General features: G+C 39.3%; 1 protein-coding gene across 7 annotated transcripts in view; it reads right to left on the reverse strand.

Moving 5' to 3' along the window:
* RPGR (retinitis pigmentosa GTPase regulator) overlaps positions 1-12,558 on the reverse strand; it is a 61,117-nt gene that overhangs the window by 11,798 nt on the left and 36,761 nt on the right. For all 7 annotated transcript variants that reach the window (XM_065900398.1, XM_065900399.1, XM_065900395.1 and 4 more), the window contains 3 exons: positions 5,370-5,534; positions 3,267-3,324; positions 1,701-1,777 (listed from right to left, as the gene is read on the reverse strand). In XM_065900398.1, coding sequence (XP_065756470.1) covers positions 1,701-1,777; positions 3,267-3,324; positions 5,370-5,534 — 300 coding nt within the window. The remainder of the gene's footprint in view (positions 1-1,700; positions 1,778-3,266; positions 3,325-5,369; positions 5,535-12,558) is intronic.

Genomic DNA, 12,558 nt, shown 5'->3' on the forward strand with positions numbered 1-12,558 from the left:
TGGCTCCGGCCTCACCTTTGTCCCATGGACTGGTGGGGCTCCCTGATGCTACAGTAGGTGCCTGCCACACAGCATGCCTTCCCTGGCTCCGGCCTCTCCTGTCCTGCGTATCCAAATCCTACCAACTATGGACAATGCTGAAGACGGGAGAGCCTGAAAAGTTCCCTAAACTCGACGACGTATTCTACAATATGCATTTTCATTTGGTCAGAGGTGTGTTTCAAATATTTTTTTCTGCTGCTTCATTTCATTTTTCCTCCCCTTAGGTTCTTAGGTCTCCTGACTCCTTTACTTTTTATCCTTCTCCCTCAGATTTGATTTTCTTTTCCAGACTCTTTCCCTGAGCTCTTTATAACTGAAAAAAGTTTTCACAGGAACACTATGAAGTATACTGGTGGAATATCTGTTAAATGTTCTGTTCTACTAGATGGAGAATCTAAAAAGTTCTTAAACCTTGATGAAATGTTCTAGCGACGCATGTTATAATTCTAAGGAGAATAATAATTCTGAAGTGTCCTTTGAGCCAGGTCACAGACATCTTTTGGGTACGGTAATCCACAATTATAATTTTATAAAGATAAAAATGGTCATGAAGTAATTTTTAGTAAAAGATAACAATATGGAGATTTGGGCTAAAATAATCTCTGAAATTTCTGAAGTAATTCTGAAAGGAATTTCAGAGTGGCATATACCTACAAAGATGGCAAAAGACAGGCTGTTTACTACCCTAAGGGCGGCTCCTGGTTTTACCTTCATCCTTTCCTCTTTCTTACCCCCTCACATTTTACAATTCATTGTCAACCAAAAATATTTATTGAGCATCTACCATTTACCAGGAACTGTGATAAGTGCTAAGGATACACTAGAAAGTGAAACAGAAAATAGTTTATGTCCCCAAGGAGCTGAAGGCCAGTGGGGAGATACAGACATAAAGTAAATGAATATACAAATGACTGTGTAATTGCAAACTGTGACAAATACTAAGAAGTATGAGAAAAGGGTGCTCTGTGAGAGAATAATAATGGGACATAATAATTTATATAAGTGCTGCTGGTTACAAAAGGCCTCTATGTGGTAATGACATTTAAGCTGACACCTAGGTTGAATAAGAATTAACGAGGCTTTTCATTTTTCTTGTCTTCCATGTTACCTCCTAACACTTCTACCTGGAAATGTGTCCTCAAGATTAAATAAAGTTTTTCTGCAAGTGGAAAGAGTAATTTACTTCCAAGAAGAAGAAATGTATCCATCAGACTTGTAACAACTCCAAAACAGGTACTAGGAGAGACTGGAGTAGCATGTTGTAATGTTTTCTAAGCACAGTCACCTTTATTTTTTCATTCATCCTGTTTCTTGGCTTTGCCTTACTCTCTTCTAGACTCTCAGGATACTATACTCTTATAATTTAAGCAGTAGAGTTCTTTTACATATCTTTTATTGTATGATGAATCAGTATGCATGGGATGATTGAAAGGAACATGCTATTTTTTTTTGGAGAGCAATCTGAATCATAATCTAAAATCCAATAAGTAAATATGCACGTTAAAAATGTGAAACATCACCTGAAATTCGTCACATGTGCTTGAGTCATCAAAACTCATATTAAGGGAGTTAAATTATGTGGATCACCATATAAAAAGTAGTAGAAGCAATTCAATACTTTAGCCTTAACACTAAAATGAAAAATTCATTTCACTTACCTTCTTTGATTTTTTTGTTGATTTACTATCTTCCAGGATTTCTGAAGAATTGCTCTTTGCACGATCATGCATATTTCCTATGATAGGATATATTTAGAAACATTTTTTCTAACTAATGAGAAAAAGAAAAGTCCTGAGGCTTCAGTGAAACTCTATCAACCATGAATTATGGGGTAATACTAAAGAGTAGTGGACAACTACATATTTCCTGAAAAATTAAGGCAAAAATCTCGGAATGACCTGACCAATGTTGTAAATGTTTAGATGACCAGTACTAAGTATAGCAAACGTAACAGTAAATGTTAGGGGAGACTTCTGTAAAATATAAATTACCTTTAAAAAAAATTAACCTCATTGTAGTGAAATTATTTGTACTGAAACGGACATGTCATTTTTTTGGTATTTCAAATTAATCCACATGTTATATAGTTGAATAATGATCTTTAAAGTAGACTCACGCATATGCATCTTCTAATTTTATATTATCAACAACTTAAATCTTACATTTAATTTCTTTTTAACACTTTAGGTTATATGCTAAGAATACTTAGAGATGACAAATATTTTAACATTTTGCTTAAAATATTCTAAAACTTACTACTCTTTTTGCAGAAGTTAGAAGGAAAAATGTATTAAGGGAACTATTCCTTCTTCCGCTTAAGTTCTGATCAGATATCCACTACCACAGACAGTTATTTGTAATGACATCGCAGCAAAAGGCCCACTGTGATGTGATGGTGTGGAAACATAATATAGGGGTCATATAGCAAAAGCACCAATGATTTGGGTGTAGAAACTGTAGGTCCCAAGGGCAGTCACGGTCTCCTCTGTTCTGTGGCACCTGTTCTCTGACACCAACAGCAAGGTTTGGGAAAGGACTCCTCTGAAACGCCTGTGGTAAGATCAAAGACTCAGGTCTGGGCTCGGGGGGGAAATAACTGGATGGCCTGCTGTGGCTCTAGACCAGCCTGGACATCAGCGATGGGGTCTGGCAGTGCTCACCAGACATATATATCAAGGTCTGGGACAAAAGCCCAATTTAATAATACTGATTGAAAAAAAAAAGTAGTAAAAAGGCTGTTCTAAACCACTTAACACTGACACATGAGCAGCCATGAAGAAGCTGTGGTGGTGATCAATGAGAACACATAAGCCTGTGTCACATATTTCATAGCTTATTATGAGGGTCATGTGACAATAAAAAGTGTAAAACAGAATACATACGTGTAAGTCATAACTCTTTAGTTAAAGCACATATATGCATAAATATCTGTATGTACATATGAACGTAGTATTCTATATACCTAGCCTTTTTTTTTTTAGCGGTACACGGGCCTCTCACTGTTGTGGCCTCTCCTGTCGCGGAGCACAGGCTCCGGACACGCAGGCTCAGCGGCCATGGCTCACGGGCCCAGCCTCTCCACGGCATGTGGGATCCTCCCGGACCGGGCCACGAACCCACGTCCCTTGCATCGGCAGGCGGATTCCCAACCACTGCGCCACCAGGGAAGCCCTGTATCTAGCCTTTTTAAAAGTATGCTTTTGAAGTCAAATGTGCTCACACACCTTTTGGATTTTCACTGTATTCACGAATGGCCCGTTCCTCTCGGTTGGCTTTTGTGTCCTATAAACAATAAAGAAACAATATAATAAAAAACAGACTTGTGCTGAGCTAGAAAACCTAGTCTTGGTTTTAAGCAAGGGTTCTAGAGTCTTGGTTTTAAGCAGGGTTCTAGAGTCAGTCTCTAGCTAACAACATAAACATGTGACAATTACTTCCCTTTGCAGGACTCCTGCCTTAGATGCTGGGTGATTGCTAATGTCTTTCCTAGCTTAAAATTGCACGATTAGGGCTTCCCTGGTGGCACAGTGGTTAAGAATCCACCTGCCAATGCAGGGTACACAGGTTCGAGCCCTGGTCTGGGAGGATCCCACATGCCGCGGAGCAACTAAGCCTGTGCGCCACAACTATTGAGCCTGCGCTCTAGAGCCCGCGAGCCACAGCTACTGAGCCCTCGTGCCACAACTACTGAAGCCCATGTGCCTAGGGCCTGTGCTCCGCAACAAGAGAATCCACTGCAATGAGAAACCCACGCACCACAATGAAGAGTAGCCTCCGCTCGCCACAACTAAAGAAAGCCTGTGCAGCAACGAAGACCCAGTTCAGCCATAAATTTAAAAAAATATAAATAAATAAATAAAGTTCCCTTAAAAAAAACATCGTATAATTAACAAGAATTGTATATTTAAGAATTCTACTCAAAGAAGATTCAGGAACATTAATTGGTATAAGAATTAGCTCAACATTTTATAATGTCAAATTGGAGTTTAATGAATCCTATGCTAAAGAATTTCAGGGACCACCATAACTGGAACTCATAAATGTTCTTTATAAAACAGAATCTTTCCCTCCCTCTTTTTTTTTAACATTTAATATTTAGTTATTTGGTTGTGCTGGGTCTTAGTTGTGGCAGGCAGGCTCCTTAGTTGCGGCATGTGGGCTCCTTAGTTGCGGCTTGCATGTGGGATCTAGTTCCCTGACCAGGGATCGGACCCGGGCCCCCTGCGTTGGGAGCGTGGAGTCTTAACCACCGCACCACCAGGGAAGTTCCATTGTTCCCTCCCTCCGAAAGAAAACAATAACTGCTAGAACATATATTTTCCTCAGTGAGAGGAAGGAGTCTTGGAAAAAGAAGGAAGCAAGGAAGAGAATGACCTCTTTAGCACAATACCATTTTGTAAATTGAAAAAAAATACACACAAAACAACAACACATGTTTTACAATTACACATTCAAATAAAAGGACAAGCATGTTTCAATGGTTGGCTATGTTAGGGAAAAGGGGAATGAGGCTCAAAGCGAATCAATTTAAATAAAGAGAGAAGCACCTCGCACAGACCAGTGATGATAGTGTTTCATCAATGAGAAGGCAGGATTAACTCAGAGCTCTTTGCAAGAGGTCCAAAAAATGAAATGAAAATGAATCAATACAGTATCATTCAGTTTGGGTTTCTGAATTCCATACCTCTGAAATGAATCCAGAGTAGTGCTAGCAAACGAATGATTTCAAACCTACCGTCTCCTAGCAGGGTCACTCTTCTGTCTGCCAAATGGAAGAGATGTTTTTGGCATCCCTAGCTCCACTTTCAGGATGACTTTCTCTTCCTCAGTGAGGCCTCCTCCCATTCCTCCTATGAATACTTTCTTCTATACCACATCTCTGCAGAACTGATCACAACCTCAAACACTGCTGTGAACAACTTTTATTTGTCCATGTACATGTAAATATACACACGTATGTGTGCACATACACATCTCATTTCTGCCACTAGTACTGGGCTGCTAACATTGTAATTTTATCATTTCAAGGACCTGGGGCTGAACTTCTTCATTAATTTCTCAAGAGTGTACTAAACTGGCCCATATCAATTGATTTCCATTCATCTGAAGAACAGAATGCTACCAAGAAATCTGGAAAGAATGCTAGAGAAAAAAGGGTGTCTGATTCATAAATTTGTCAAAGCTTGTCCTAATAGCACATGAACAAAGTTATTCATGGAAATATTTCTGTTCTCCAAGGAAGCTGGAATCTGCCCTCTGCAGAGACCAGGGGACCCATATGCTTTCTCTTGGGCAGGGTCTTGGGATTTAAGCACTTATCATCATACCTTTTCAATGGCTGTCAATACCTTTTTAACTGAGTTGTCGGTTTCACTGTGGTCGTCTGCAGGAACACTTTTATTTTCTCCTGTAGCTTTCTTCTCGCCTTCTAGATATTCCTTAATTTCCTCATGCACGTCTTCTGGCTCATCATCTTCTGAAAATTCGTGATCCTGTGACAAAATTGATGATCAGGGAAGAGTTAAAATTTTCTTCTTTAAAAAACAGAGATTTGATATTGCTGTCGTAAACAATTTATACCATCTCAAAGAACATATAGACTATGAATTCAAATATTAAAGTCAAAGAAATAAAATACTGAATAATCCATGCTGCATATCAAGTTACTATATTACCAAGGATTTCATGCATGTTACTCTATTTTAACATTTCCAATGACTAGGGTTCCCAAAGTTCTTTTTACCACCTATGGTAAGGTTAAAATGGAAAAACAAAATGCTTTCTGGGCTGTCTCAAAAGAATGCTTTTAAATATTAGAGAAGTTAAAAAGCTTTCTATCTACTGTAGCATTATAACATAATCATATGTATATATTACGTTCATTTTCCGAAACATAAGGATTTAAAATCACTTCAGAAGTACAATTCACCAATATTCACAAGAGAGAGGTAATTATAATTACTTACATTCTGGGAAAAGGATAAAGGGACACAGGCACTTTAAATTGTTTGCTCTTGGTTATTTAAAGCAGATGGAAAACCAGACAGAGGGAGAACTTAGTCCATCTGGCTCCTATCAAGCTAATCCAAATTACAAAACAGCCTGTCTATGGATTTGATAGACTGGTAATAAATCATGTAATGCTTATTAAGGCAGAAAATACTAGTTTTACCCTTTATTCTATACTGAGATTTTTTTTTGCCATTTCATATTTTGGGTGGAAAACTGCTTATTTATTATCATTAAGAGACTGGACTCTTTATTGGATATTTTTTCCTATGCTTTTCATTTATGTACTTCACTAAAGGCATAATGACCCCTAAAATAGGTGACACAGTAAGCAATCTGTGCCATTCACTCCCTTGAAGAATGTTTTTACAAAGTTCACCTTAACCATATTTGCCTGAGACCATATATGCCCTTTATATCCCTTCAACACTGTAACTAGCTTCTCATGGTCACCTTCCTAGTGGCTATTTGGCTAAGGATAAGCCTGACACCCAACAAAATCTTTACTGGGTGGTTTGAAAAGAATGTCTCTAATAATTAACTCACCTTTTTTTCTGGCAAAAATACAAATTGTGAGAGTGCAGGCTAGGGAGAGAACGTGTTTGTATTTCACACCTTAGTAAAACATATAAGTGGCATCCTCAGGCCAACAGCACTAAGGGTATGGCCTAATAGCATTCCCACTGAGGACAAGCAATCTGCAAGTGAAGCCTTGAGATTTAAGAAAGAGTTTCAGAAGTTACTCTGGGAGGGCTTAACTTAGGTTAATCAAGGTCATGAGGCAGTGCACTCAGGAGGGGAATGTGGGAGAAGGGAACAGGGTACCAGGGTAGAGAGTTACATTAAAGGATGTGCTACATGTTTAGGTTGGGTAGGGTTAACAACAAGGTAGCTACCATTTACCAAGAACTTCTAAAGCTTTCTTTTTCTTCTGCATGATTTCCCCTCTAAGTGACATATCATGGCTAGCCAAATGCATGTTATGGGTAGCTAAAATGATCAGAGATCATTTTACTTTGGAAGGGAACGGGAAGCAAGATTACTAGATTTAAGACTTAGGCCTGATAAACAGATGTATTCATAAATGTACATATATGAAGGCCAACTAGAAAGAACAGAGCTCCCGAGACAGAGAATTTCAGACTCTGCCCACTTATCTCCCAGAGGGAGGGTCAGCGAGCTGTAGTCTATCAAAGTCCTCATTACTTGGACAGTTTGGCAAATCTAGGACCTGGGTCAATTCCAGTTGTGCTAGTTTACTAAGGTAGTAATGTAACCATAGGATATCATGCTATTATAAAAAGAAACATGGAGTTATAGCTTATTTTAGAAATAAGTAAAACATCTCTTTTATAATGAACTACAATTTTACTCATTAACTTCATGTAAATCTATATCAACAATAAACTATATCACTTTCTAAAGTTTGAGAAAGCTCTTAGAAAATGGCATCTGCAGTAGAAATCACATCATCAATCATGACACTTTGCACTTAATTAAGCACATTTAAAATTAATCTACATATATCTGGACAACTACTTTAAGTCACATACAGCACTTACCTTCAAACTGAAATAATTTAGGAGAGATTGGCAGAATACTGTCATTTTATAAAAAGAAAGGATAAAGTTTAAATACATTCTTGTCACCAGAACCACATATAATGTAAAGAGGTAATCTGGAGTGGTCAGTGGAAGTGCATCTGGTGTTAGGACCCCAGCGAAGAAGTGAATGGGCCTGGTTTCCACCAAAGGACCCTTATTTCATTGGTCAGACACAGCATGGGGAGCTGCAGTCTTTGGTCTGGCCCAGGGCAACACTTTTTACATTTCTTATGGGAAATACCAAGAAACCAAATGTTCCCATGAGGTTTCAGTTTGCTTAAGAAACAACTACATTGTATGCTTTAAAAACTAGAGGCTGCTATCAGAAGTCTGCCTAGTGGTCACCCTGGAGGGGGTGGCGGATGGGAAATGGCTGGCAGGGGATTGAAGGGGAGCTTCTAGGGAGCTGAACTGTGCTTTTCCTTGATCTGGATGTTGACTATATGGGTGTGTTCAGTTTGTGGAAAATACATTGAGCTATACATGTATGAGATATATACTTGTCTATGTATTAACGTCAAAAGAATTTTTTTTCAAGTTGACTATAAAGTGTAAAATTTTGTGCTACAATTCTGGATTCATGACATGCCTCAATGTCACACTGGGTAGAAAATGTTTTCCAAACAAGTTAAATAGAGCATAAAACTTCATATCTAAGTCATTGGGTGGAAAGTGTATATTTTAAAATCTCAATTTCAAGATATGTGTTTTTAGGACAAGAAGAGCTAACATGTAAGTTCAAGTTATAACTACGCTAGACATCACTGAGGCAGGAGTGGAGAGTGGGAAGGGCACTAAATACAAAGACCTAAACACTGTTTTCCAAAGCCTTGCTCTACTACTCTTGGCCTGAGCAAGGTACCTACTTAATGTATTTCAGTCTATCTGTAAAATGGAAAAATGACATTAGCAACACCTACCTAGGAGGGTTTGTATCAAGATGAAAAAGATTGTTTACAGAGAAAATATGAGCAAACAATAAGTACTTGTATATAAATATAAGTGATTTTATAAAGGCCATTCTATAAAAAAAATCCCAAGTATGCACTGAGGACTGTCAAAAAACAAGAAGCTTGGATGCTTTTTGCCATGTCCCAGATCTTATCAATAGAAAATAGTTCACTTAAAATGTACACTTCTTTGCTCTACCTTCTCATACACATCCCTTTATTCTCTGCCAGGTGCCCGGTAGCTAGAGCAAGCGAGGGAAGAAGGCGGACGCCTGTCAGGAGCAGCCCCTGGATGGCAGGGAAGTGGGAGGTGGCCTCAGCTGGGCTACTGGCCAGTGTTGCCACAGGGCAAGATATTCCTAGACCCTCAGGTTTTCCAAGAGAAGTCCGGAAAAATATTTTTTCAATGTAAAATCTCCTGGTATTTCAATGTTGGCATCTGATTCAAATGTTTAAAAAATCACTATGTATACCAAACAAAATAAGTCTACAGGCCAGACTGCACCCATGGGCTGCCAGTTGTGACTTCCAATTCTTCACTTCTTAATGACACTACTTTATAATCTCTAAACTTTCCCTTCTTTCTGTGTGCCAGTCCCTTACTTCATTCCTAATCCTGTATTTTTATCACCAAATATATTACAGTTTGACTCTGATAAGTGGCCTGCAAAAATGAATGTAGTGCTCAGGGTACAGAACATCTTGCTGGTTCACAGTTTTATTCTTGTTTTCAGTTTTACTCTATTATTTTCCCCCTCCTTTTCCTTAGATGATTTATCTTCCTCTTTATCTTAAACAAATGCATGATCCATGATTACACTTTATGTGTGAATTATTTTTTAACTATGTGATAAAAACATTAGGATACAGAGGGAAATCTGTGGTCCGGTGACAGCACTAACATCTAAATTTAGGCTAACCATGTGAGTACCATCAGCCTCTCGTCGTGGTTCAAATGTTGAGGGGCAGTATTTGACCCATGTATGGTGTGTAATGATAGTTTCACTCTACCCCATATTTAAGGGTTATCATTATCCACTTCATTTCCATGGATCTACCTCCATAAGCTAATTTTTGGGGGGTTGCTACGCTGTATTTAAACGAAAGTAAGGTTTACAGGCACATGAAAGTAAGTTAAACTCATGCACATCAGCCAGTGACTTGGAGATTCATGAGGGGAGCACTGTGCCTGACTTGGTATGATCAGAGAGGATAACTAGAGTGATGCAGGTTAGCATTTGCTGAGTACCCCTAACATGTTCTATGTGTTAACTAACGTAAGTATCAAAAGACCCCCCCCTTTACTAAAAGGGGGATATAAGACTCAGAAAGGTTAAAAAAAAAAAAACCTTCCAGGTGTCCACTCAGCTAATCAGTGAAGGGCTGGGTTTGGAACTCAGCCCTACTGGACTACAGAGCCCATGCTCTGAACCAACTCTGCCCAAATAATCTGCAGACCATAATGGCTGCCCTCAGAGTTGTTTCCTCACCACCCCGCCCCACCCACTGATATTTAAAGCATTGCATACTCCTCTTTTTCGTTGATAAGCTCACTTCAGCAATACCCTATTCTTATGTAACCATTGTATATAATAACAGCAAATAAAAATTTAGAATTTTTCCACCCCAGAGCAGCAAAGTCTCTGGAACATACATCTCCCTTCCTAAATTGAGAAATATGCCAGTAGAGCTCTTTGATATTTATTTCTCAAAACCTAGTTCTGATTCTATGTCTCTGAAAAGCGGACTTCCTGGACTTCACTCTTTGATGTCAACGTGGGCCCTGCCCCAGATCCTCTCTGCAGCCCTCCACTGCTCCTTCTTCCTTGGTTTTGGGGGCCCCTCTGTTTCTTAGAAAGTGTTCTTACCCTTCCTCCTTCTCAGGCTTCCCTTTTTCAACCTCCCCTTACCTACTGATGTTTCCCTGAATTCTCTTCAGTTCTCTTTTCACAATATGAATGTTGCCTCTCATTCAAATCCACAGTTTTAACTACATTTATAAGCTGCTGATACTCAGCATCTTCCCTGAGCTCCAAACCCAAATGTGTATCTGCCTGCTGAACATCTCCTGGATCAACAAGCCCCCAAGCAGTCTCCTCAATCTGCCCCTACTCCTCAGTTCTCAGTCTCCGTGAATGGCACTCTTTCTTCCCAATTTTCCAAGCCAGAAATAAGAAAAGCTTGGACTTTACCACCCTCCAAGCTCCATATCCTTACTAAGCTCTCCAATTCTATCCACAAATCTCTCTCAGTAATACAGGTCTGCAACTCTCCATCCCACTGTCCTAGTCCAGCCCCTCTTCAGTCTCTGCCTGGTCTACTGTAACTGCCTTCTGACTGACCCTGGTCCTGTTCCCTTCTAATCCACCCTCCATATTGCTGCCAGAATGACGCTACAAAAGCCCAAGTGTGATCATCTTACTCTTTTTTAACATCTTTTACAAACACGGAAGCTCTTGTGCCCCTCTATCCAGGTCAAAGGATACGCTAGGCTGCAGTCACACGGAAACACTCTCCTGGCTTCCGTCAGCCTGGCTCTCATCACCCTGCCCCCTCTTTGCCTGGATAGGTTTTACTTTTCATGACTCAGTTCAAGTTTCACCAGCACTCCCGGAAGCCCTTTCCTTGTTTTTCCCAGTGGCAGCTGAAGTGCCACCCCTGAAGCACTCTACCATGCTGGTAAATTTTCCGGTCAGCCTGTAGAAACAGCCAAGAGTTCCTTGAGATCAGGAGCCATATCTTACAAAAAGCACTTTCTTAACTAAGGGATTTAATGGAGGAAAGCCATAGATTTGTTTCCAAATCATATTTTTATCTTTGGGCAGTCTTGGCTAATAACATGGAGGTGTCAAGAAATATAAGGGCACTGTTAAGCAACAGTTAAGGCAGAGTCATAGGAACTCTTTTTACCTGGTGTTCTTTCACGAAATCTATACCTACCTAACATCCCTGATAGGTCAGAGGAGCACAGGAAGTTGTGCTCCTGCAGCCCTCACTGCTTGAGATCCACCTGATTCGGGATAGCTTCTGTTCTCTTTTTGGTGCTTGGTACATAAATATTTGTTGACTGAATAATATGTACCAACCCTAAGTTATGTGTCAGGTACTGGGCATATAATATCACATTTAACTTTCACAATGGAAAGAATGAAGGAAGGAATTACAGCACCTTTCTCCGAGGTAGCATTTTATTTTTAATCTACATGTATACAGAAAACTTATTTCTATAGTGAAATAATAGAAAACATTTCAATTGCACTCACCTGGAGTGCTGCTGGTCAGCAGCAGCAGATGTTTCTGTGGTACTTCTTTGTAGCTTACCTTATTTTTTCTGCCAGAGTCCTCATTTGAAACTGTAATTCAATGGATTCTACATACACAACTCACACTTGCCTCAAAAATGATGACTGATAAACTACAGTAAAAGCATGATCAACCAGCAGATGGGGACAATAAAGGAGGAACTAGTTATTCCAATCTACTTAACCAACTATTAATTCGGGTCTGAAAATGACTAGGCCGGTGCTCTTTTGACCAGAGTACCAGGCATGCATGAATGACTGCTTCTAAAAGAGCACAAAGATTTTTGGGGGCCAGGGAAATGTGAAGAAATGGGTAAGAAATGCTGTTTACAATTGGTTACCTAGACTGGTTCAAATTCTGAGATGCACATATTTTAAGAACATCATTTCAGTATTGCTGGCTAATTATCTCTTCAGTGGAAGATGAATGCCCATACCTTTAACTTGAGTTTAAGAGTTTCTCATCTCCTTGGAGGTTTTTCCTTTATGAACTCCACTTCTGTCATCCATCTTATTTAATCTTAAGTCTACTTCTAAGATAACCACGTTTTGCACCAGATTTAACAACACAGCACATACATTTTAATCGAAGTATTAATTCAATTCTACTAACACTAATGAACGTGGTAGAATTTGCTAGAACACTGCAAC

Source organism: Phocoena phocoena, chromosome X, assembly GCF_963924675.1.
Source record: "Phocoena phocoena chromosome X, mPhoPho1.1, whole genome shotgun sequence".
Classification (NCBI taxonomy): Eukaryota; Metazoa; Chordata; class Mammalia; order Artiodactyla; family Phocoenidae; genus Phocoena; species Phocoena phocoena.